The 26,097-nt window shown below is 49.5% G+C and overlaps 1 protein-coding gene across 1 annotated transcript in view; it reads left to right on the top strand.

The window, feature by feature from the left end:
* IQSEC3 (IQ motif and Sec7 domain ArfGEF 3) overlaps positions 1-26,097 on the top strand; it is a 121,881-nt gene that overhangs the window by 55,989 nt on the left and 39,795 nt on the right. Inside the window, exons 3-5 of the mRNA XM_049882166.1 lie at positions 7,076-7,355; positions 20,398-21,524; positions 24,028-24,189. Coding sequence (XP_049738123.1) covers positions 7,076-7,355; positions 20,398-21,524; positions 24,028-24,189 — 1,569 coding nt within the window. The remainder of the gene's footprint in view (positions 1-7,075; positions 7,356-20,397; positions 21,525-24,027; positions 24,190-26,097) is intronic.

Genomic DNA, 26,097 nt, shown 5'->3' with positions numbered 1-26,097 from the left:
CTGAGTGAATTTGTGTCTTATACGTCACTAGCAGTAGCCTCCTATTCACCTCAACCCCAGGGTCCCCCTGGGGCCCATGAAGGACACTTGGCTTCCTTGCTCAGTGGCTTTGTTCTGACTGTCTAAGATCACTTTATTGATTCAGAGGAGGGAGAGAAAAAATGTTTTAGTAAAAGCTGAAACATCTTGAGGGGATGTGAGGCATGTTGTTAGCTTTTGTCTGGAAAATGCTGAGTTTCTTTGTCCAAGAAAAGCTTTCCGAGTGGCTGACAGCATCTGGGATGATCTGGTGCAATTGGTCAGGCCCTCTGGAGGAATCGTCCAACTTCAGAGTCCTTCAACTTTCAAAATATTCCTAGCAAGGCCTCTAGTAATTACCGTGCTAGACATTGCACAGATGGGAAAACAACCCTCAACTTCATCTTCACACAAGACTTCCTTGACCAACGATTTCTCAGGGGTTTAGTCTCCACTCCTCCTCATTCCTTTCTCCCACCTTTGTGCCAAGAGCTGCCACCCAAGCCAGTGTCTGGTAGGAGAGCTAGGGGCCTAGGTCCCTCCCTGCCTTTCTGCAGTCTTTCCCTCACCAAGCAGGAGTATTTTGAAAGTAGAAGCACTGCCTTTGGCTTCTCCTGGCTCTCACATAGCTCTTGAGATGCCCCTGCACCCTCTAGTTCCTGGCAGTGGGCACTATGGCCTGGGAGCCCAGGGAGAACAAACTGCCCTGCATCAGCTCCCTGACGGGGGCCGTGTGAGCAGGCATGCTGACAGGTATGGCCAGACGCACTCTTTTCTCACCTAGGCAGGATTCCGTGAGTGTTAAGGATAATGGTGACAGTCTCTGGAAAGCTCTGTGTTGTAGTACCCAACCATTTTGTCTGTATAACCAGAGATCACACAGCCCTTGGTACACTTCTCAGCATATGGAAGATACTCAATGAATGGTGAATGAGTGGATGGATGACCGTTGTTATAAAATAGTGTTCTTAGTCTGTAAAGCCCCTGATGTAGGGTAGAATGTGACATGTATAAAATAATGCGCATTACACTAGAAAGAGCATCCATGGATCTCATCAAAGTTGTCTTGAAACCAAAAAAGTTCTACTTATCTGGGGACAGGGAGGCCAGGGTAATCTTGGTTATCAAGAAAAAGGAAATAAAAGAAAGGTTGGGTATCTGTGACAAGTTGGGTTCTCCAGGAAGCCAACTCTGAGTTCAGTGTGCCACATGTTTACTAGGGAGTGCCCCTGAGGTCAACACTTGTGGAAAGGTGTTGGAGAAACAGCATGGGACAAAAGGAGAATTCAGACTGGGATGAAGGCCCAACAGCAATTTCAGCCAATTCCATGACATGCTCTGGAGCAAGAAGGAGCTATCAAAATTGCCCTGTGTTGGGTTAGAATAGCTGGGCTTTCCATCCCCCTTCAACCAGACATTCGATGTGGGTTGCCCTGGGAAGGGCATGACCTTGGGCCAGGTAGCTCTCTAGAGCTGAGACAATCCCTGACGGGGCTGACAGCAGAAGGTACTCTGAGCAATTGGGCAAGAAATTCTTCCTTGAAGGAGGGCCTGGGTGATGTGTCACCAAGGCAACCCAAGTATCTCTGACCTTGGGAAAGTAGTAGAGATTAAATGGTATCCATTCATCCATCTAACCATTCATTTAACATTTATTAAACACATCCTATGAGCCAACCCACTGCAATATGCACCTGTGATAAAGAAAGGTGCACATGACATAGTCTGGTGCAGGACAGAGTCATGTCAGCAAATAATTGGAGCACGAAATGGTCATTGCGGAAAAGTAGGCGAATGCTGAGAATTATTAGAGTGCATAGGAGAGTGGGACTGATTCTTCCTGGTGGCAGAGAGTGAGTCTTGAAAGAGTTGACAAGGCAGAGGAAAGAGTGGGTGGAAGGGCAAGGGGCATGGGGAGGAGAAGACATTTCAGGGAGAGGGAAATTGTGAGCAGAGGCATGGTGGCATGAGAAGACTGAATAGGCTTGGGGAGAATTTCAGTGTGAACAGAGTGGATAGGTCACCAGGCGACGATGAGGCTGGAAAGGGAGATTGGGGGTGAGTTTGTGAACAATCTTGAGTGTCACACTGGCAGGCTTTATTCTACCAGCAATGGGGAGTCACTTGTGGGTTTTGAGCAGAAGATTGGCATTAAAACATCTGCATTTCAGGAAGTCGACTTTGATGGAAGAGATAATAGACGGGCTGGAGTGGTCACTGGAACCCCAAGGGAGTCACATATGGGCCAACACCAGATATGCCCAGCATCCTTCTGAGTGAAAGCCAGCTTCCAACATGAGTGACCCTCCTCTGATGTAATATTCATTTCCAGTACGTGGGTCATTCTGATCTTGGGCACATGCATTGCTCTGAGCAACTACTTATTCTCCAATTTCTCAAAGCCTTTTACTAGCCATCAAATCCTGTATTCCTGTGTATGTAATTACCTCCATTGATGCCTCAGGTCCCTGTGTGTGTATCAGCCTAATGTAATGTGGACCCAATCACAACCTTGTAAGGATCTCCTCCTTTTGGTGCTACCCACATTCTATTTATTGATTTTTCATTTGGGTACCCCAACCCAGTGAATACTCTTGTGAACAGCATCTTTGGTATGCCAACAGAGACTCTAAGTTTCTCCAGGCTATTGTGCTTCCAGTCAAGGAATCTGTTCCTACAACTGAATATGGGGCCCAAGAGAGCTAAGATGACCAGGATCACCCTTCAGGACGTCAGGGAGGGGCTTGGAAGCAACTATCCAAGTCACAAAGTGGATCCCACTCACATAATTCTTGTCCAAGTGTCAGGTTGCTGAAATATGACCCACTAAGGGTGGCAACTTTATAATGTGAGGTCAGCCTGGCAAACTCTGGAAGCTGAAGGGACACGGCTTGTGTCCTGGGAGGAGTGATGTTCCAGGCACTAGAACACAGTTCCATAAGAGACTGTGGGTTGAAGTAGTTGGTCCTTCCAGCTATGACATGCTAGGATGAAGATTCTAACCCCTTTTCCTGGACAATTTATATGGATGAAGTACAGAAAAGGAAATGAAAGTTCGAGAACATTCTGTTGATGCCCAGTCTCCAAACAGAAGTTCTGAGCACTCACACCTCCACTGCTCTCTGAAAAAGTGCCCAAAGCACAGATCCACACAATGGGCACTGGACAAATGTTCACTGTAATGAGTACAGCCAAGGGGGCTTCCTGTAGGTGATAGTACCCACAGATCCCTCAAAGGCCATGATCCCATGACTTGGTGGCACCTAAGACGAAGGCCCCATCACTGGGTTGTTGCTCCAATGGACAGAAAGCAGCGATGGGAGGAAGCATCAGGCAAGCTAGCCCAGCTTCACTCCTCTCTTTAGAGATCCTGGGAGTCATCCTGGAGGGCTGAAAAAGCCATGATGTTTAGTGAAAAACCCCATTGTTTCTGTTCTTTGAGGGTTGACAGGAAGGCTAGATGTTGAGAACCCCTTCCACTTTGGAATTCTCTATGTTGTTTTTCTGGGAATAATCCATGCTGTAAGTTTCTGGCTCAGGAAACTACCACCACCACCACCATCACCGTGTATCAAGGATTGCTGTGTGCCAGGCACTAGGTACTTTGCATACTACATTTATTCTTCACAGAAAAGAATAAATTTGATAAAAAAATTAAAAACTTTACAAAGTAGTTATTAGGATGTCCACATTACAGATGAGAAAATAAGGCTACAAAGTGATTAGGTAACTTGCCTAAGTTCACATAGTAAGTACCAGAGCCAGGATTCTAACTCAGGTTTGCCTGACACCAAAACCCATGTTCTTTGCCCTCTACCATATAAACTTAGGAGCCCTGGTGGTACAGTGGTTAAGAGCTTGGCTGCTAACCAAAAGGTCAGCAGTTCAAATCCACCAGGTGCTCCTTGGAAATTCTGTGAGGCAGTTCTACTCTGCCCTATAGGGTCACTATGAGTTGGAATTGGCTTGATGGCCTGATACTGATGAGAGCAGTACTGGGCTTCCATGGCCACCTTTTACCACAAAGGTCTGTAGGGAAGTCTAGGAAGGAAATACAAGGACCAGGTCCTTTTCCAACCCTTCTTCCTGATGTGTCTGGAAAGGCTGTAGTCTCTCGGGTCCTTGTGCATGTTGGTGGACAAAGGCAGGGTTGGTCCCACCAGCCAGAGAGCCTAGAACCATGGGGCTGGTGGGCCTTGTTGAACTGGCCTTTGCACTAGAATTCAAGCTCCCAGAATGTCCAAGCTGGAAGGGATCTTAGAGAGTAACAAGCTCCCCTCATGTGACGGGTGAGGAAACCAAGGTTCAGGAGGAGGACATGAATTGCCCAAAGCCACAGATACATTGTGTGTTCACGAATGTGTGTGCGTGTGTGTGCACATACACATCCTTGTGCATGCTGGGAATGAAGGTGATGGGCCTCATAACTACCAGGCCCTATGAGTAAGTTTGGAGTCTTTGTCCACACCCAGAAATGTAGCCCACAAAAAGACCCACGATAAAAGAAAGGGCTGGATTTTTTTTTTTTTGATATTTCATTTTGTTTTAATATACGTAGTGTATTTGGGGCAAGGTGATCCCAAGAAGTGCCTGGAGGGAAGTGGGGAATAGGCATTGAAGAGAAAGAAGCCAATAAGGATTCATTAATGATCAGGTCACTGCTTGGGGCAACTGGGCTGAATCCCACTGGGATTTGGGAGATGGTGTAGAATGTGCCTCAGCCTTCTCTCACCTGAGGGACAAGAAAGCTGGGGTATTTACCCACCAACCCTCATCATCACTGGTTGAACACTGCTACTGAGGAGGCATCAACTCCCCAGCACCTCTTGCCAAACACATTCCAGCAAATCAAAGAAAGCAAAAGACTATTATTAGTTTGCAGCCCTGAGTAGCTACCAGTTCTCTGAAGAGTCTTGAACACCTTTTGGGGTGAAGAGGCCCTGGGTATCATTGCCACAGATATTCTGGAGAATAGATGGGTGGACTGAACGCTGCCCTCCAGGCCCTGAAGGTGGGCTGTGCTACTGACAGGAAAGGGCTCATTTCATGAGCTCTTCCTTGAGGGAACAATGGGCATGTATCATAACAAGAGAAATAGAAGTGAGATTTAAAATGAACTTCCTGGCAGCACTAGTGAAAAAACACATTAAAGATATTTAGAGCACCATCCAACTCTTGGCGATCACACAAGAAATAGTGGAGCAAAGAAATATGAAATAGCAATGAGAGTTTCCTTAGGGAGTTTGAAGCTCCTTGTTGCTAGGGCCAGCTAATGAGCTTTCCTTTATTTGGAGGCAGGGGAAGGAGAGTTCTGAGAGGACAGATGGGATGAAGGGATAAGATGAAGAGAGGATCCTTCACTCCATCTTTGGTTATTCTAGCACTGGGCACAGGAAGAATACCTCTCCTCACTCCAAGGTTGGGTGGAAGCAACAGGAAGAGGGCCTTCCTCTGCCATGATTTGGGCATCTTACCTGGAAGCAAGTCTTGGAGATAATCCCTAAGGCTGCCTAGCCCTCCTGTATCAGGCCACCCCTCTTCCCCAGGCTCTATGCTCCTCATCTGTATGAGAGGAGATTGGAAGACTGGCCTAGATAAGCTTAAGACTCCACTTAGCCCAGACCGTCTGTCACCGTCCACCACACCCCCATGGCCCTTGGGTTCTCTTTAGTTCACTCCTCAGCAAGTATTTATTGAGCACTCATTGTTTGCCCAGCACTGTGTTTGACACTAAAGGGAGGGAGGAGAATCAAATAGAACACAGACCCTGGCCTCTGGGAGGGCATAGATGGGAGAAGTAAGAGCTAATGCTTACTGAGCACTTATTCTGTGCCAGGCACTGTGCAAAACACCTTGAATATACAGACTCCTCTACCCCTGACCACACCTCCATTATACAGACAAGGAAATCAAGGCTCAGATAAAAAGCAGCTTGACCAAGGCCACATAGTGGTAGAGCCTGAATCTGAGCCCATGCCATTAACCCCGATGTTTCACCTCCTGTGTGAAATAGACAGTGACTCTCTAAGGGTAAGTCTTAGTGTCCTAGGAGACAGGGCAGTGAAAGCTGGAGTCATCCAGGAAGGCTTCATGGAGGAGGCAGCTGAGCACTAAGCCTTCAAGGAAGGACAGAATATGAGGACTAGCTGGGGAGAGGAGCAACCTGAGGGAACTAACTCCCCCAGGCAGGCTGGAGTGTGGTAGGGTTTCCAGCTGGTGAGTTGTGTTCTTAGAGTAGGCAGGTGGGCAGCAGCCAGGGCTCAGCTTGCTGGTGGTTCCATGGGTGAAGAGGAGGGGCCAGGGAAGAATAGAGGCTTGGCTAAACCCAACAGGGCAAGAACCTTCCTCTCTGCAAATCTAGCCCCAAAAAGCTGGAGTCCACCCACCCTGGAGGGGCTTGTGCCCAAGATGGGTATATAAGCGTCGTGGTCTGGGCTCAGTGAGGATCAGCTTCCCCCCAGCTACCTAAGCCAATGCCATGGTGCTAGACTACTGATCGTTACAATCATTAACACTGATATATAGCAGTGACCCTGAGCCAGGCACTTTTTTAAGGACTTTTTTTTTTAACTAATTTAAGCCTTCCAACATCCCTGTGAATTAGGTACTATTATTATGCCCATTTTACAGAGTATGCCTATTTTACAGATGGGGAAACAGAGGTATAGGGAGGTTAAGCAACCTGTCCAGGTTATGTAGCTAATAAGAAGCAGAGCCCAGATTTGAACTCAGGCAGTGTATACTTGACCACTCTGCTATACTGCTTCTAAGCAGAGGCTCATGAGCTCTGGCTGTAGCTGCTCCTTCTCTCTGCCTGGGATACCCTCCTTCAAGTTCAGGCTCTCTCCTTGCTCCAACCCCTAGCCATGGGTTCTTCCCTGCCATAATATCCTCTCCCTGGAGGGGACTGCGGGAGGCGCCCCACCAGCCCCATCACTAGAGAGGCCCATTGCTGGTAAGGCCAGGCCAGAGAGCCCCAGTCTCCCCCTACCCCCTTAACCTACATGCATTCCATCCCCCTCTCCCCCAACCGAGCACCGTTGCCTTTTGTTCACAGTGATGGCTCCTGCGCCCAGGCCGGTGGGGGCATGGAGGACTCCGTGGTGGCAGCGGCGGTGGTGGCAGCCGGCAGACCCAGTGCCCATGCCCCGAAGGCTCAAGCCCAGGAGCTGCAGGAGGAGGAGGAGCGGCCAGGGGTGGGGGGTGCCTCCCCTCGGGCTGGCCCCCACCGTGCGGCCTCCCTGGGCCAGCAGCAGCCTGCCCTGGCGACAGCGCTCTGCTCCCACGCCCCTGCTGCCTCTGATTACGAACTCTCCCTTGACCTAAAGAATAAACAGGTACCCAGGGCCTCCAAGGGGGGTGGGGAGGGAGGTGAGGGGCCCTGCCCTTGGGGGCTGTCCAGGGTACCAGGGATCTCCCCATCTGGGCCCACCCCTGCTGCAGGTATACCTCTTTTGCCACTACAAAAAGGAAAAAAAAAAAAAAGTTGCCATTGAGTAGATTCTGACTCATAGAGACCCTATAGAACAGAGTAGAACTGCCCCATAGGTTTTCCAAGGAGCGGCTGGTGAATTTGAACTGCCGACCCTTTGGTTAGCCGCTGAGCTCTTAACCACTACACCACCAGGGCTCTCTTTTGCCACTAGTTCTTCTAAATTGAGCCACTTAACCTGCCTTCCCTGTTGCCAGTCCCTCAGTCACCCAGCCACAGGCCACTGCCTAACTCCCGTTCAGGGCTTTTACATGGCAGGGTCACACCTTTGCAATGCCAGGGCCTTGGAGTGTGTGGCCAAGGGCTCTGCTTCTCTCAGAATGTGCAGGAAGCATAAACTGTCCCATAAACCACTAGGCACATGGCCTGTTGTTGTCTGGGGAAGTCCCCACCTCCATTCAATGCTTAGTAGAGATAGCCCAGCTTAATGCCCACCCAGGGTGCAAGCCCCTTGCCTAGACACACACAGGCTCAAGTGAGGTGCAAGGACAGTGGTTTCCTCTGGGTAAACTTAGAATTCCCAGGCTTAACCCAGATTGGGGTGAGGGGCAAAGCTCCTCTACAATGGGACCCCAGTTCCCATTGAGGGGTCCTAGACCCCTGTCTTCTGTGAAGCAGGAGGGGAAAGTGGTTAGTCATGGGGTCCCCATTAAGCACCCCCCCAAAAAAAGATAATGCTAGGATTTGGCTTGGTGGACCATTAGGAGACCTGGAGGAAGGCCTCTCTCTCTCTCTCTGGGTCTGTGTGTCTGTGGACATGCACACGTAGAGAAAGACGTTATGATGTGCTACTGTTGAGACAGAGCATTGAACTTGAAGACCTAGACGTGGGGTCCAATTCTTGTTCTTCCTCTAATTAACTCTAACTTTAGGGATGCATGTTAAGCACTCTAGGCATTGGTTTCCTCATCATCGAAATTAGGAATTAGACCTTGAATTGCCTCCAAGGTCTCTCCTGGCTCTTAAATGTGTAGATTCTGAAGAACCATTCTTTAACCCAATGGATAAAGTGAATCTTGGGAAGAGAAGCTGGTAAAAAGATCACTAAGACTGAGACAAGCCAAACTAACTGCATTTCTTTCTTTTTGCACTGATGCCAAGCTATTATCCTGATCAGGGTCCAACATCTGTCTTTCAGTAAAGTATTGAATGGAATCTCCCATGATATCCTTGTGTATACAATGGGTAAATATGAATTAGATGACAGGATAGTCAGGTGAGTTGTTCTCAAACAGAGTTATTAAAAAATGTTGCCTTTTCTATTAGTGTCAATTTCAGGGGAGCTGAGTAGAGCTCCCCCTCCCCCCAAAATTTTTTTTTTTGAGTAGAGCCCTGGTGGCTCAGGGGTTAAGTGATATGGCTGCTAACCAAAAGGTCAGAAGTTCAAATCCACCAACTGCTCCTTGGAAACCCTAGGGGGTGGTTCTACTCTGTCCTATAGGGTCTCTCTGAGTCAGAATCTACTGGATGGCAACTTTTTTTTTTTTTGGAGTGGAACGCTGTCCTTTGTCCTGTCCAGCTCAACCATTTTGACAAGGCAGTGTTGCATTTACCAAACCTTCTGATGACACAAAGCTGAAAAGGGACAGATAACACCTTGATGATAGAATTCAAGATTTTAAAAAAGAAATTTCATCAGTACAGAAAGATGGTTTAAATTAAAAGTAAGAAAAAGTCAATGAAACAGAGAGAAATATCTAAAGTTCTGCACTGAGCTTTGAAAAGTCCGTGGCACTAGTATGAAATGGGTAGGCTTGGTCTTGGGAGAAAAGCCTTAGAGTTTCACTTGACTCTAAACTCAAGAGCAGCCAACAGCCAGTGAAGCAGCTGCCAAAGCAATGAGTACAGCCTTCAGGGGGCTTCACAGAAGGTGACTGAAGACCCTCCACCACCTATATGTTAGTTTGTCATACTGCTTGTGTGTTGCTATGATGCCAAAAGCTATGCCCTCAGTATTTCAAATATCAGCAGGGTCACTCATGGTGGAAAGTTTCAACGGAGCTTACAGACTAAGACAGACTAGGAAAAAAGGCCTAGTGATCTACTCCCAAAAATTAGCCAATGAAAACCCTATGGATCACAACAGAACACTGTCTGACTAGCTTGCTTTGGACATGTCATCAGGAGAGATCAATTGCTGGAGGAGAACATCCTATTTGGTGACATAGAGGGCCAGTGAGGGTGAGGGAGAGCCTTGGTGAGATAGATTGACTCAATAGCCTCCGTGATGGACTTGAACATGCTACTAGTGATCATGAGGATGATGCAGGACTGGGCAGTGTTTAGTTCTGTTGTACATAAGGTCACCACCATGAGTCAGAGTCAACTAGATGGCAGCTGTCTATCTACTTATCTACCTACCCACCTACCTATCTTATCTATATATCTATCTATCTTTCTATTTCTCTATCTATATCTATTTATCTATTTCTATATATAGCCATGGGTCCCACACTGGTCCTTGGTCAGGGCCTGTCTGAAGCATCTGCCTAGTTCTGGGGCTGCATTTAATCATATAAATGGGAGTTCCGAGATTCCTGAAGAAGGAAAACCTGACAGGCTGGGGTTGTGTGAAGAGCTGTAGACATACAGATACAAGTTTTAAACATGGAAGGGCTGGCATGTAAAAAAAAGGATTAGATGTATTTTCTGTTATTCCAGGCAAAAATCGTGGTACCAATGTAGAAAGCTATGGGCTGGGGGGTGGGGGGGGGGTGGGCGGGGAAGATTTCAGCCTAGATAACAATTAAAGCTCTTAAAAATATAGAAGGTCCTGCTTGTGAGGGAGTGAACTGGAAGTGCCCAGGTCGGGCCTGGTTGACAGTCTGTCTGGAATACTAAAGAGTGGTCAGGTGGTCAGTTGGCCCAGGTGAGAGACCCCTCTCAATTCCACATGACTCTGTGCCTTGAGGACAGAGAGCTTCTCTTTTTCCCCTCCCCCAGCATCTAGCAGAGTGTCGTGGTCATAGTAAAAGCTCATTGAGTGATTATTTTTTTTGAGAACTATGGTGTGCAAAGCAAAAAGGAAATGGAGTACCAAGAATAAAAACATGGTCCCTCCCTGTCCCCCAAGAAATTACAGTTCAGTTGAAGGAATATCCAGTTAATAACACCAAAGAAAACTTAAGCTTTGGCTTGGGGCTGAGGGCAGGAGAATTAGCTAAATTCTGATTGGCTGGGTGGGAGTATGGAGTGAGCACCCATTCTGATTGGTACTGTGGGTCTTCTAATTTTTTATAGTGAACATAATTTTAACAGGTGGGTTTGCACATCAGGCCAGTATAAGCGGGGCAGGAAAATTAACATTAATAGAGGGTGTAACTGTGGCCCTCTTGCCGAGTGAACCCAGCATTGGCGAATAGCTTACCTCCCCTGGCTCATGGGTTTCTCTAGGCCAGACACAGCCTGGAGGTGGGAGCAAGAGGCAAAAAGGGATTGAGGTTATTAAAAGTGCAACATACATTTACAAGCTCTTCTCCTGTGTCTTCTGCCAGTGAGCTGTGTGACTTTGGGCAAGTTGCATAACTTCTCTGGGCCTCAATAGCCTCATATACTTCTTTGGGGCATTGTACTCGCTGTTTCCTTTGCCTCTACCTCTACTGTTCCTACTCTCATCACTCCTATCCTTGGCCTTGATTATTCCTTCTCTTGCTTCAGGACTTGCTTTAGGTGCTGCTTCCTCCTCTCTGGAAGCTCTCCCTGCCCTCCCAAGGCTGCATGGGTGCCCCTTCTCAGTGACCCCATAGCACTCAGGTGTTTCTTGTCATAGCCCTTCTGTGTTACCCTTTCCTATTCACCTGACTCCTACTTGAAGGCAGGGCCTGTGGCTTATTCATCATTCTATCCCCAGTGCCTAACAAGGTGCCTAGCATGTAGAAGGTGCTTGCAGAATGAAAAACAAATGCTAAGAACATAGTGATCTAAAGGGGGTGAGGATAGGCATGAAGTCTGGGGCCAGGAACTGACTCTACCTTTAGGTCTCTTTTAGATCCAGGATATATGATTCTGTGACCCCTGCCATTTGCATGGAATCTTATGGACCTTGGATTGGAAGGAGTTTTGAGCAATCATTATGTCCCCAATCCACCAACCTGCCTGTCTCCTCTGTCAGCCAGTCTAGAAGCCCAGGACTGTGTTCCTTAGTTTCTGTCTCTCCCCAACATCCACTCCATTGACAGTGCCCGCTGATGCTACCTCTTTACTCTTTCCCCTGTCCCAGCCTCTCCTGCCATCCCCACTGCCCCACCCTGGGCTAGGTCACTATCGTCTCTTGCCTGCACCCCTGGAGAAACCTCCAGTGGTGTCCTTGCCTTGAGTTGTGCTCTCCTTACCTAATCCCACGCAGCGGCTGAGTCATCTTTATAAAGCGCACATCCGGCCATGTTATTCCCCTGTGGGAAAACCTTCCATGGCTCCCCATTGTGTGTAGGACAGTGACTTCTCCAACATTCCCTGCCACCAGGCCTCCCCCCATCCTGCCTCACCCCCACTCACGGTCCCGCCATTCTGTCCCATTTACTGTTCTCTGAGTCTCCGTGCCAGCCTTTGCCTCTGGGCCTTCACTATTTTATTTTCTTTGTTGGGGATACTTCCCACCCAACCACACTTTGCCTGGTGATTTCTACTCACACCTCAGGTCTCAGCTCAAGCGTCCCCAGGTCTGGGTTTGTGCTTGTACTGAGCGCTCCCATCAAAGGACACAGACTCTGCCCCACTCATAGGACAAAGGCTGTGTCTTTCTCAAGGCCATCCCGGAGCAGATTGTGTGTAGACACCTCCAGGGCTGCTGTTCACTTCACAGTTCACATGAAGAGTGAGCGCTGCCCAGAGTCACGCACTAGAGGCTACCCTGGCCCTGCCCACTGTTGTCTTCCCACATCCAGCACAGTCCCTGGTGCCTAGGAAATGCTCAGTATTGAATGAACACAGGAATGAATGAGCAAGCAAATGAAGGAATGAGACCCATCCTGAGCTTCCCTGTTCTCCCAGTCCCCGTGTACCTGGCAGGTCTTCTCTGGTGCCCCTCCCCACAGTCACTCAGTGAGGAGACCTTCCTGCACAGCTTATGTCTGCCTCTGCTCCCTCTGCCCTCAGCACTCTCACCTCCCCTCCCAGTGATCCTTGGGGTACAACCTGGGGGGCAGGGAAAGGAGCATTCAGATCTCCTTTGAGGGGTCTGTTAAGAAAGGTGGCTATGGTAAGGATATAAATGGTCCAGGTACAATTTCCAAATTCATTCAAGCTCTCTAGGCAGCTTGTGTCCTGTTCTCCACCATTGGCTGAGCAGACCCACTGGAGCCCATATGGGCTTTCCAAATTGCAGAGCGGTCTGTGTTGTCCACAGCCCCGGGGACCATGGGGCTGTGGTCAGTAATATCTGGCCCTGATCCCCAGGTCAGGGCCCTGATCCCCAGGTCAGGGTCCTGGACAGAAGCCATGTTTCCTTCCGGGAACAGCCCCTGCCCCAGTGGTCTCCTTACCCCTGCCTAAGGCCCATGGGGCACCTCTCCAGGGAGAAATGATGGCTATGTTTCCAAGTCACTTTCCTTCTCTGGGCCTGTTTCCTCATTTTTGAAATAAGGCATTGTCCTAGAGCATCTCTAAGGCTCCTTCCAACTCTAAGGGTGAGACTTCCACAATCGGCATGGGGGGTATCAGGGAACCAGTCTGCAGAAGATGGTGCTGATGGCAAAGCGCACCAGGGGCTGTCCCTCAGTTCAGTTTTCTTCAGTTCAGTGAACATTACTGCATAGCTGCTCTGTTCTAGGCCCTGTGCTAGGCCTTGGGACACCATGATGCAGAAGACACAGTCTCTGTTCTCCAGGACCTCACAGTCCATTGACATTGGTAGACATTGACATGTAACCAGGTCTAGCTAGCACTACTCTGTTGGGCACAGGGCTACCATTTCCCACACATTATCTCTTCATGTCTTCACAATAATCTGTGTGAGATAGATACTATTATAATCCCCATTTTAAGAATGAGAAGACCAAGGCCTAGAGATATTAAGTAACTTGCCCAAGGACATATCCCTAAGAAGGAATGTAGTCAACACCTGGACTCCACAGTCCATGATTTTAACCGAGTACCTTCTTCTGCAGTGGGTTGGGACCTTCTTCTGCCTCCTGCCATTGCAGTGCAGGGGATAAGTTCCATGGCAGCAGTGCTCAGGGAGCACTAAAGAGGGCAAGTAGCCCAACCTGGTTTTGAAGTAGGCTTCCTGGAGCATCTGTAACCTGAGGCTCCCTGTGAATAAGGAGTGGCTAAGTGTCTTGGTCATCTAGTACTGCTATAACAGAAATAAACAAGTGGATGGCTTTAACAAACAGGAATTTATTCTCTCACAGTTAAGGAGGCTAGAAGTCTGAAGTCAGGGCACCAGCTCTAGGGGAAGGCTTTCTCTGTCAGTTCTAGGGAAAGGTCCTTGTCTTTTTTCAACATCTGTAGGCCCAGCCTTCCTCGGGGATCTTTATGTGTCTTGGCATCAATCTTCCCCTGGGTCTAGGAGGTTCCCAGCACAGGGACCCCAGGTCCAAAGGACACATTCCATTCTCGGCTCTTCTTTCTTGGTGGTAGTGAAGTTCTTCCCCTCTCTGCTTCTTTCTCCTTTTATCTCTTGTAAGATAAAAGCTGTGACTCTAGCAAGAGTGTGACTTGAGTCAGGGTGTGACTTAAGTAAGGGTATGACTCAAGATATATCCCACACTGATCCTACCTCATTAACATGTAGAGGTTAGGATTTACAACACACCACAAAATAGAGGATAATTATATCACAAAATGGACAACCACATAATACTGGGAATCATGGCCTAGCCTAGTTGACACATAAATTTGGGGACACACTTTCATTCACAACCCTGAGCCACAGAACTCTCCCTCCCCCTGCCATCTTGGCTGTAGTCAGAAGAGGTTTCCAAAGGGTAGCCTTGCTGCTCAGCAGACTTCAGTGCCCTGCCATGTTGAGCACTCACCGTGTTTGGGGCAAAGGGCTGGGAAGTGGGTACACAGAGAAGACAAAAACCAGTGAAAGACTGCAAGATGAGTGCAAGCCAGACTTCTCCTTCTGGGCCCCCTGAGCCTCTCCAGAACTACCCTCCTCTCCCCAGACTCTCTGCTCCTCAGGCTTATGTTAGGGTTTGCCTTGCCAAGTTCCAGAAGCCTTCTAATGTGGAATACTTTAAAGTTCTTAATTGAAACATCTTGGATTAAAGGAAAACCTTGCTCACATTTCGAGAGCCCCCACACCTGACCTACCTCCCCCACATTCCCTAGCCCTTGCCCTGAGGCCCCTGGGGCCCCCATCAGCGAGCTGCTCTTCATCTCCACACCCTGACTTGGCTGCCGCCTCTCATCAGCCCTCATCAGGCTCAGCCGCTGCAGCAACCTGAAAAGAGGGAGCATGTTCTAATTAACACTGAGCAGCTCATTAGAGAGACAGAGCCCCCTAACCCCCTCCACTGCTGCTCTGGCAGAAGCTGAAAGATTGTTCTCTTGGGAGGAAACGAGGCTACAATTACCCATGATTCATGGGGCTTAGAGAGGAGTGAGCAGAGCTGCTCCCTGGCCAGCCAGGCCCAGAGACCGTCCCTCCATGGGGCTGTCCTTCCCTCCCACATCCGTCTCTCAGCAATCTGGCCTTGATATGGGGGGGGTGAAGGTGGATGGAAAGGCCTGGCTGGGTGGGTAGAGCTGACCTGGGGCACTGCAAGTACCCAAGTCCTAAGAGAATCTAGTGGGAAAGGAAAAGGGATGGAGCATTTGGTTCCAAGCCCAGATCTGGAAGGAAGCCTGGAGTTGTACTCCACCTGGGGCATAGGAAAAAGTTCAGTTTAGCTCACGTCCACAAATGTTTATTAAGCCTAAGCATGGGTCTGGCACAGTGCTGGGCACTAAGGATGCAGAGACAGATAATATCTTGCCTGTGCAGTACAGTCTGTGAGTGCTGGGAGGGTTCTGAGTGGGAGGGTGGCAGTGAGCGCTGAGGGTGGGCTACAAAGAACAGGAAAGAATAGTGGGGGCACTGCGGGCTGGGCAGGCAGCAGGCAGAGGCTGGAATAATGGGAGACGGTCGTACTGAACTGACTGGAACAAATGGTGAAGATACAATAACAGAATTCAAATACCATTCGGTCAACAATGGTTCTGCACCAGAGACTGTGCTAGGCGCTATACGTGGATCCAAGGATGACTAAGACGATTTAATGTCTCAAATAACTTATGCTCTGTTGGAGTCTGGGGAAGGGGGAAGGAAGGATGGGTTAGATAAATATCACAGAGCTATTGAAGAAAACCGAGGGTCAAAAGAGAAGTAGGAATCAATGTTCTCTTATGCGGGCTCAAGGCAGGGACACCACCATGGCGTTAGAGAATTGAGAAGTCTTCATGGAGGAGGCGACATTTGCGATAGGTCTAGAAGGATGAGGAGAATTTTACGTGGAGGGAAGGGCATGCGAGTGGGAGTTGAGGGTGGGGAGAACACAGCAGGCAGAGTGAATAGGTTGAGCAGATGCTCAGAGCAGGAAAGCCTAGTGTGGGCTGGAGGAATAGCAGGCAGTTGAGCTGATTTGTAATACAGACTTTATGTAGTAGCAGAGGCTGGGACGTAGGCTGCAGCCAAATTGTTCAGGATTGGAATACAAGAGGAAGAATTTATACTTATTTTGAGCAGTGCTCCTCAAGCAAGAGAAGGCTATGTTTACATCTGCACTTTGAGAGCACTGATCAGGGTAACCGGTATACTTAGGTATTTTGTGGCCAGAATATAGGATTAAGGAGCTGAAGGAGGAGCTGTCAGTTATGGAGCTCTAAGAGGACAGGGAAACCAAGACCGAGTCATGAGAATTGACAGAAAGTTTCAAGGTGGTAAAAACGTCAAAAGCTGCAGAAAGGAGGGAGGAGGAAGCCTGAGGATGGGCCAGGGGATTTAGTGATTAGAAGGTCGTTGGTGACTGGTGTGAGCAGAAGCTAGTCTTCCAGGAGTCAGGGCATACGAGGTTGGAATAAGTAGTTCAGTGCTTGTTCATGGAATGAGGCAGAGGGTGTAGACTAGTCCTCAAAGAGGTTCAGTGGAAAAGAGAAAGAAAATGGGCTAGTGCTGCAGAGGTGGGGAGTCCGGCAGAGCCTGGGGAGGACTGGGAGGGCTGTAGGCAGGTGTAAGGGGACCAACAGAAAGGCGGAGGTGGGAAATGCAAGCAGGAGAGGGACTAGAGGATGGAGAAACTTACAAAGGAGGCAAGGGGGTGTGAGAGCATCGGCAAGTGATTGGGAAAGCTATGGGTCAGATTAAGGAAGGTTTTTGAGAGTCACAAAGATGAATTTGGAATTAATGCTTTCAGTTTATTCAATAAATATTCATTGAAGGCCTACTATGTGCCAGGCGCTGCCCAAGCATTGAAAGTAAAGCACTGAGCATGGAAGGCAAAGTCTCTGCCCTCAAGGGGCTTACGCTCTAGTAGAAGGCTTGATGGGACAGCTTCAAGAATTCATAATCTTTTTTTTTTTTTCTTCTGCTTGCCTGTTGAAGGAGCCTTCTAGGGTTATGTCAGCAGGCCTTCTGCCTCTAATAATGAAGAAACCATGCCGGGGTATGGACCCCTTTGCCGTTTTGGAAACATCTCAGACAACAGGATTTCGTACTTTCTGTCTGTTGACAATACCATCTCATACCCTGAAAAGAATGCCCTTGGGCCTGGGGTTTCTCTAAAAGTATGAAGAGACCAGGTGGGAAAGAGGTGATGCAAGGTCCACACCTGGTGTCGGTTTCTCGTTGTGCTTGGGGAAGGATATAAAGAAGACAGAAATTGAGAGGGACAAGGAGGCAGTTAAGTGATCAGATCCACCTACTCTCTATACTGCCCCCTTGGAGCACTTTCCTGCCTAAACCAAGGCCAAATGTCCATTGTAGGCCTCAGGGAACCTGCCAGGTTCCACAGGGAGAACAAGCAGAGCTATAATGTTCTCTCCCTTCCAGAATGATTTCTGCAAAAGCGGGAACAGAATGTCTCTGCAGCAGATATTTGTGCTTTTCTGGAGCTCACAGGTACATGAGGCCAAGGGTACCCGAGGGGACATGAGATAAAGACCACTTTGTCAGCCTGGTAAAGGAGCCCTGGTGGTGCAGTGGTTAAGCACTTGGCTGCTAACTGAAAGGTCAGTGATTTGAGTCCACCAACCATTATGCAGGAGAAAGATATGGCAGTCTGCTTCTGTAAAGATTACATATAGCCTTGGAAACCTTATGGGGGCAGTTCTACTCTGTCCTATAGTGTCACTATGAGTTGGAATTGACTTGATGGCAATGGGTTTGGTTTGGATTATCCACCTGGTGTGTCAGGCAGAATTCTAAGACAACCCTCAAAGTTACTGCCCCCTGGTGTACACATGGGAACCCTGGTGGTGCAGTGGTTAAGAGCCACAGCTGCTAACCAAAAGGTTGGGAGTTCGAATCCACCAGCCACTCCTTGGAAACCCTATGGGGCAGTTCTGATCTGTTCTATAGGGTCACTGTGAGTTGGAATTGACTCGACGGCAATGGTTTGGTGTCTGCATGTGTATAAATATATATATATATAATCCTCTCCCCTAGAGTGTGAGCAGGACTAGTGAATATGATGGAATACCACTCCCATGATTAAGCTACCAGTCAGTTGACTTTGAGTTAATCAAAAGGGAGAGATTATCCTGAGCAAGCCTGACCTAATCAAGTGATCCTTTTAAAAGAAGGCAAAGCATCAGAGAGATGCTCTCTGGTCGACCTTGAAGAAGAAAACTACCACTTTGTGGAGAACGCTATGTGGCAGGGAACAGTAGTTGGCCTCTAGGAACTGAGATCCTCAGCCCTACAATTGCAAAAAAACTGAATTCTGCCAACACTGGGTGTAATCTTCAAGAGCACCTTGAAGGTCCCTACAATCTGAGGATTGTGACACCACCAGGAGAGCTTGTTGCCTCCTGCTTAAGGCTTTGTACCTTGTGAAATGCAGATACTTCTGGGGAGAGTCATATAGGAAGCCTTGTTGGCCATTTAAACATCAATATGAATACATTTTCAGAGAGTGGGGTTGGATGTGGAGAGAGAGACAAATGGTTTCACTAGGTTTGGAGATGGGCACTGAATGGCAAGGCTGGAAGAGCTAAAACAAGTGTTGAGGATGTCCCATTTTTACCTGGGGTTGTCCTTGGGACTTGGGGTTGTATCTATGAGGTCTCCTGGTCTAAGAGAGTGCTTCTCCTGGTCTAGCTGTGGGGCACCCATTGTACCCAGGGGTTGTGAGGGAGGTGGTCACTCCAGCTGCAGCCCCTGCTGGGCAGAGGAGAGGGGAGCAGAAAGTGGGTTGAAGTGTTGTGTTGAAGGATGAAACTTGGTCCCTTTCTATCTATACCCCTTCCCAACAGTGATCCGTGGGGAACATAGGAGTGATGATGTTGTTCTTGCCTTGAGTCGTTAATCTCAGCCCATCTATCCTAATTCTTAGTTCAGGGATGACATTATGTGTAAGTGGAGTGGATGGCTGTGTATGGAACATAATTTCATGGCCCAGGAACATTTTCCCACTCCCCAAACTTCTCTAAGGACTCATCAGAACCCACAGTGCCACCAGGAAGCCCATTCTCTTAAGGTAGGCCTTGTCACTTATTTAAATGCAGAAACCTCCAGAAAGGAAACATGGTTGAGTGTTACTGGCCACTCACATCTCTGGGTCCTTCCCTGGGAGGTTTTGGTAAGGAAGAAAAAGTGAGTGCACAGCAACCCAAAGGGGAGAAAAAACCACAGACAGAGGGCAGGAATGAGAGGAAGTGAGTAAGAGCCCTGAAGACAGACTTTAAGGCCCATGTCCGAGGTTTTCCTGGGGTCAGTTCTGCCCAGATGGGGTGCCACCCCCCACCAACCAAGCTCTGCCCTGGTTGGACAGCTCCCATTGTTGTGAACAGGGGTATCTTGAATTGTGGAACTGCTGATCATGGTGGCCTGGAGAGAAACCCACTCTTGAGACATCCATCCATCCATCGCTCCCTCCCTCCATCCCTCCCTCCCTTCCTTCCTCCATCCCTCCACCCACCCACCCTTCCATCCATCCATTATCCACCCATCTCTTCATTCCATTCACCTTTATAGAGCATGTACCATGTGCCAGACCCTGGGCTAAGTACTAGGAACAGAGAGATGACCAAACCCCAGTCCCAACCCTTATGATGCTCCCAAGGACAGGGAACTATCCCAGTGCAGTGACATGGATGCAGAGAGAGAAAACAGCTGAGCCAGAGTAGCAGCAATTCTTCTTCTTTTTTAGCATTTCTGTTTAATTTTTTATTATTTTCAAATATACAGAAAGTAGAAAAAATAGTGTAATAAACTCTCATGTGCCAATCACCCAGCTCCAACTATTTTTATATTATTTTATTGATACTTTTATTAATATTAATAATCTTGTTTCATCTAACCCTTCCACTTTTTTGATGGAGCATTTTAATACAAATTCAAGATATCATGATTTTCATGTATAAATATCTCAGTACGCATCTGTGATATGAACATTTTTTAATAATCACCACAGCAGCCATATCTGACTGCCATCAGCAGCATCTCTGGCCTCTGTCCCTTGGGACCTCACCAATCTCTGGATTTTCTAATCCTATAACCTACACCTCTAGGAGTTTTGCCAAGGACCTGGCATGTCTCAGGTACTTGACTTTTTTCCATGCTAGTTTTCAGACTTTGAGCCCCCGAGGCCCTCCCCAGCTGTGCATTACTGGGCCAGAACAAAGTTTGTCCAGGCGGCTCCCTGCACTGATTGATACCCATCACCCCCAACTTTCCGGAAGAGTTGTAACACCCCTTCTCCAGCTGAACTCTTTACCCCTCTCTGTCCATCTTGTTGCAGATTGAAATGCTAGAACACAAATACGGGGGCCACCTGGTGTCCCGGCGCGCTGCTTGCACCATCCAAACCGCCTTCCGCCAGTACCAGCTCAGCAAGAACTTCGAGAAGATCCGCAACTCGCTCTTGGAGAGCCGCCTACCACGGCGGATCTCCCTGCGCAAGGTGCGGGCGCCCACCGCCGAGAGCCTGGCGGCGGAGAAGGCGCTTATGGAGGGCTACGGCCTCATGGGGCTGCCGCTGGTGCGCTCGCCCTCCCTGCCGCCCACCTTCGCGGGCACGCTGACCGAGCTGGAGGACTCCTTCACCGAGCAGGTGCAGTCCCTGGCCAAGTCCATCGACGACGCCCTCAGCACCTGGAGCCTCAAGACCATGTGCTCCCTGCAGGAGAGCGGCGCTTACCAGATCCACCAGGCCCTGCACACGGCCGCGGCGCCGCCAGGCTTGGAGGCCGAGCTCGGGGAGCCCGAAGGCGCCGGCCCAGGGCCAGGGAATGAAGCCGCTGAAACCGCCGGCTTGCCCCAGGCTCACAGTAGCACCCTTATGATGGCTTTCCGCGACGTCACGGTGCAGATCGCCAACCAGAACATCTCCGTCTCTTCCTCCACGGCTCTGTCCGTGGCCAACTGCGTTGGAGCGCAGACGACCCAGGCCACTTCGGAGCCCGCGGCCAGCAGAGCCGAGCAGGGCCAGGCTGGGGGCCAAGAGTCCCCAGCGGTCCCAGCCGCGGGTCAGGGTGATGCGCCCTCAGAAAACCCGTGTGTAGAGGCAGAGACCAGCGTGGCCGCCAGCTCCAATGGGCTGGGGACAGCCGAGGCGGTGACAAAGGAAACCGTGGCAGGGGACGTAGAGGAAGAAGGGGAGGAGGAAGAGACGGGCGAGGTGGGGAAGGGGACCGAGGCCGAGGCCGGAGACAACTCGGAGCAGATGAGCAGCAGCAGCACGTCCACCAAATCTGCCAAGTCGGGCTCAGAGGTATCGGCCTCGGCCTCTAAGGAAGCCCTGCAGGCCATGATCCTGAGCCTGCCGCGCTACCACTGCGAGAACCCCGCCAGCTGCAAATCGCCAACGCTCTCTACAGACACCCTGCGCAAGCGGCTCTACCGCATCGGCCTCAACCTCTTCAACATGTAAGTGGGCCCTAGGCCAGGGAAGGCCTGCTAAGGCCCCAGGGTGGGAGGGAAGGGAAGAGAGGGGAACCTACATTTACCAACCAACCACCAACCAACCAGTTGCCCTCAGTGGATTCAGACTCATGTTACAGAGTAGAAACTGTGCTCCATAGGGTTTTCAAGGCTGTGACCTTTTGGGAACAGATTGCCAGGCCTTTCTTCAGCAGTGCTTCTGGCTGGGTTCAAACCACCAACCTTTGGGCACCTCCTATCCACCAGGCAGTGTGCCAGGTAGTGCATAGCATCATCCCAGTGTCCTCCCAGGTGGCATCTGTGCCACACATGGTCCCTGAGGTAATGTTTAGGAAGTACACATTTTTTTTTTAAATAATATTATATTGTGTTTTCGGTGATGGTTTGCACAGGAGTTTAGGTTCCCACTCCGCAATTTCTACACAAGCTGTTCAGTTTTCATTGGTTACATTCTTCACAGTGCATGAATATTCTCATTATTTCTGTTCTGGTTATTCTGCTTTCTTTTTATTTTTAATGGTTATGAATTTATCTTAAGAAGTATTAAAGAAACTGTAATACATCAAACCCATGCTTTCACAACTCCTGTTGCTTAAGATGAAGCCAAGGTTTGAAAAGTGAGAGACTTTAAAAGAAAATACAGTATTAATAAGAATACAGGTAGTATGAAGACTGAGCAGGAATCATGAAACAGGATATAAAGTAAAGGAAACAGCATTATCTCATAGGGCTGGTGAAAAGAAGAGAATGAGAAAAGGAAGGAATGGGGAAAGGTACAGGGCCTGGGTGGGGGAGAGAGAAGAGTAGAAAGAGAATAGGGGAGTGGAAGGAAGGAAACAAGCTATTGCCGCAGCCCAGAGCCAGAGCCCCCAACCAGACAAATCCCTGCAACCAGAGTGTATATAACTGGTGCCAAGCAGAGGAGGCACACATGCCCCTCCCATGGAAATATAAAGTACAGGAGGCACTCATCTCTACCCGCCACTCACCCCTTCCCCCAGCCCTGAGCCAGAAAACACAGTAGCCCTCCTGCCCGCTTCTATGTTCATTTATTCATTCAACTGACAGTTAATGAGTTTCTACACAAGTTGTTCCCTGGAACCCCAAAGATGAGCAAGACACATTCTCTGGTCTCTAGACACTTACACTCTTGGGGGGACAGTTACCATGGACAGCTCACCTTACATAAAGCATCTGTACTGCAATCTTCTCAGCAATGTCCAGAGATCCTGTTAGCTGCCACGGAGTCGATTCCAACTCTTAGTGACCCCATGTGACAGAGTAGAACTGCCTCCACAGGGTTTTCTTGGTGGTAATCTTTATAGAAGCAGATCGCCAGGTCTTTTTCCCGAGGAGTGGCTGGGTGGGTTCAAATTACCAACTTTTTGGTTAGTAGCTGAGCACTTAACAATTGTGCCACTAGGGCTCCTTACCCAGAGATAGGTGGTATTATACTGTTTTATAGAAAAGGACATGGACTCACACAAATAAGGTGGACTGCACACTGTTAAACAGCTAGTAAGTGGCAGAGTTAGATGAAGCCACCTCTGTCTGACCCCAAATGCATTGCTCTTTCTTCTACATCAGGCTACCAGCCTGGGGTGCACAGCCTCACCCTCACCAATCCACAGCATCACGTCTGCATGCCTACAAATGCTCACGCAGACACTTATCCCTCAAGACAGTAATTCTTAGACGATCTGTAGTGAAAGACCAGTTTGTTTTTCCTCAGTACGTTTCAGGCTGATACTTTTGTAAAATACAAGAAAAATGAAATACTAGAAAAAAACAATCACGTGCTTGGCTGTGCTGAAAATGTCAAGTGCTATAAAAGATTCTAGATGGTTACCCTCAGTTTCTGTACTTTCTTCTTTGGACCAGAAAGAAACAGTCCAGGAACCAGCACGGACCTGCAGCCCACACTTTTAGAGTACATTTGCCTTAAGATACAGCACTGACACCTACACAGAGACTCAGGCCTGAGAAAGCAAAGCTGGAGAGCAGAAGTCTAGTGTCCACTACGGGAAGGGAGAAGGGGGTAGGGTGGGAGCTCTCACCTCTATTTCACTCACCTTCTCTCCTGCTTCCAGGGTGAGTACCTACAGATACAGCTAGAGAGGAAGGGCCTGGGGCAGCCCTGGGGGACCTCAGGGTAAGATCCAATAGGAGTGAAGCAGGGAGTCAGAGAGGGCTCCATCTCCACCTGGCCTGGAATTCCCTCTGCTTGGGCCAGACCTTCCTTTCCCAGCCCCACACCATCCTCACTCCTCTCTGGGGAGGTGCAGGAGGTGAGGCTCTGGTGAGAGGTGCCTCCATGAGGCACACCTCTGTGGTGGAAAGAATCCTGGCACTTACTAGGACTGCTGTCCAGGGACTTCAAGCACCTTTATGGGCTTCATGGGCTGGAAGAAAGGCAGGACAGAAGTCACGGATGGCCTTGGCTCACTCTCTACCCTTTCCTTCTCCCCACCCCCCACCGCACCCCCAGAAACCCGGACAAGGGCATCCAGTTCCTGATCTCCCGTGGCTTCATCCCCGACACCCCCATTGGTGTGGCCCATTTCCTCCTCCAGCGCAAGGGCCTCAGCCGTCAGATGATCGGAGAGTTCCTGGGTAACAGCAAGAAGCAGTTCAACCGCGATGTGCTGGAGTGAGTGCCCCCACTTTTCCCCTCACCCCCTTCTTGGAGGCCAGGCTCCGCTCTCCCCTTACCACATCCCACCTTCCCAGGATCTCCTAAGAGCCAGGGGACCTCTGCCTGGGTAGAATGAATCCAGGGGAGGGAGCCAGGCCGTCGGAAGGCTTGGCGATTTCCCGGAAATCCTTGCTGCAGGCCCAGCAGCTTTCTGATTGGCCACAGCCACCTGACCTTTAGCCAATTACCCCCTCCTGACGAGACCCTCCCTCTTGAAAGTCTTCCCACCACTCTATCGAGTGCTGGTCTGGGCCAGGCGCCGTTGGAGGCATGAGGGATAAAGAAAAGATCCAAGGAAACAGAAAGTTCTCCCTCGCTGCTGCCCTCCACGGCAAGAGGAGGAGCTTGAAGGGAAATGGGCAGGCCCCTCGGCTCTTCCTCTCCCTGCCACCTAAGTGCCCCCAGACCCCTGCAAAGGGCTGCATGCTACCCACACAAGGCTTGTTTTCATATTGGCCACGAAAAACATGAGGCACAAAAAAGAAAGGGGTTAGACTGAGGCTTCTTACAGCGTGAAAATACTACAGTTTTATGAGTCCACGAAGATAAATTGACCACCAAAATCATAACAAAGGAAACTTTTCTAAAGCCAAATAGATGGGAGAGGAGCTCCTCAGGTCTACCTAGTGCTCAGCTTTACAGGTGTGGACAGGCAAGAGCTGGCTGCAGGGTGTGGATCACACTCCCTCAACAGAACTTCCAGGGAGGGGCAACATTCCTCTGGGGCTGACGGACAGGGCTTTGGGAAGGAGGGGTGAAGCCCCATGAAGTCTGCTGCAAGAGTCTGCCTTCGCCAGGCACTGGCCACTCCCTCAGCGTTCTTTCTCTTTTCCACTAGTCCCCTCAGTCTCACCTCCTGCTTGGATGTCACCATTCGGAAGTGAGCCACTTTGTTCCATCTTTCTCCTGGGGTGCAAGCTCCTGGGAGAACCACTTCCTTTTGTACTTGCCCCTGGACTAGCAAGGCCCTGCTAAAGAAGGCACGGGCTCCTTCTGCCCAAGAGTTTGGAAGCTTGAGCAGACACTCAGTCTGAATGGCAAGGTCGTCAGTGTCCCTGGAGTGGAAGCTCAGATACCTGGCTTCTATTTAGGGAGCAGTCTTGGTGCTGTGTCTTTGGACAAGTCCCTACTCCCTGGGCCTGTGTTTCCCTGTCTAAAGTCTGAGGGGTTGGATTATAGGGTAGACCAGTTGTCCTCAGAAATCCCTTTGGCCTCATACATTCCTAATTGGCTGACTGGGGTGGTTGTCTGAGCACAGTCCAAAGAACAAGGGCTTGGATCCATCTGAGGGATCCTGGAATCCCCAGGTGGATCTTACTTAGCAGAACCCAGTTCCTGTCTCTGACTGTCAGCACTGGTGGTCGAGAAGCTCCAAGTGCCTCACAAAGGAAAGTAAACTGATAAATCCGCAGTGTTTCCCTTTCTCCCTCTTTTATTCTCCTCTGCCTCTGGCTCCCCTTTCCCTCTACTGCCTCCGCTATTGTGTGGAATGTGCTGAGGGAAGCCATAGGGGAAAGGATAGAAAGAGGAGAAAGATCAAGCTTTCCTCTTCTCCTTCCTTTCCCTAGTTTTCCTCCATCTTGTTCATCTCTGGCCTTTTCTTTGCTTTTCTGTAGGGTTTCTCCCCCACCCCTGTGGGCAAGTGAAGGTGCTCTCACTCTGTTCTTTCCCACTGGCCCTACACCCCCTGGCTGACCCTGTGTTGTCTCTGTGCTCTGGCGCAGGGGTGACTCTGCCCTCCAGTGGGTCTGCTTCCCTGACAGGCCCTCAATGTCTCTCATCTACCCTCTCCTGCCTTCCCCAGCCCCCGAGTGGCCCAGGCCCATGTTGATCTGGAGCACTGGGAAAACATGGTTTTCTCCA

The sequence above is a fragment of the Elephas maximus genome, chromosome 4 (assembly GCF_024166365.1).
Source record: "Elephas maximus indicus isolate mEleMax1 chromosome 4, mEleMax1 primary haplotype, whole genome shotgun sequence".
NCBI classification, from domain to species: Eukaryota; Metazoa; Chordata; class Mammalia; order Proboscidea; family Elephantidae; genus Elephas; species Elephas maximus.
The sequence above is the reverse complement of the archived record's forward strand: the minus strand, read 5'-3'. Positions and strand labels throughout refer to the sequence as shown.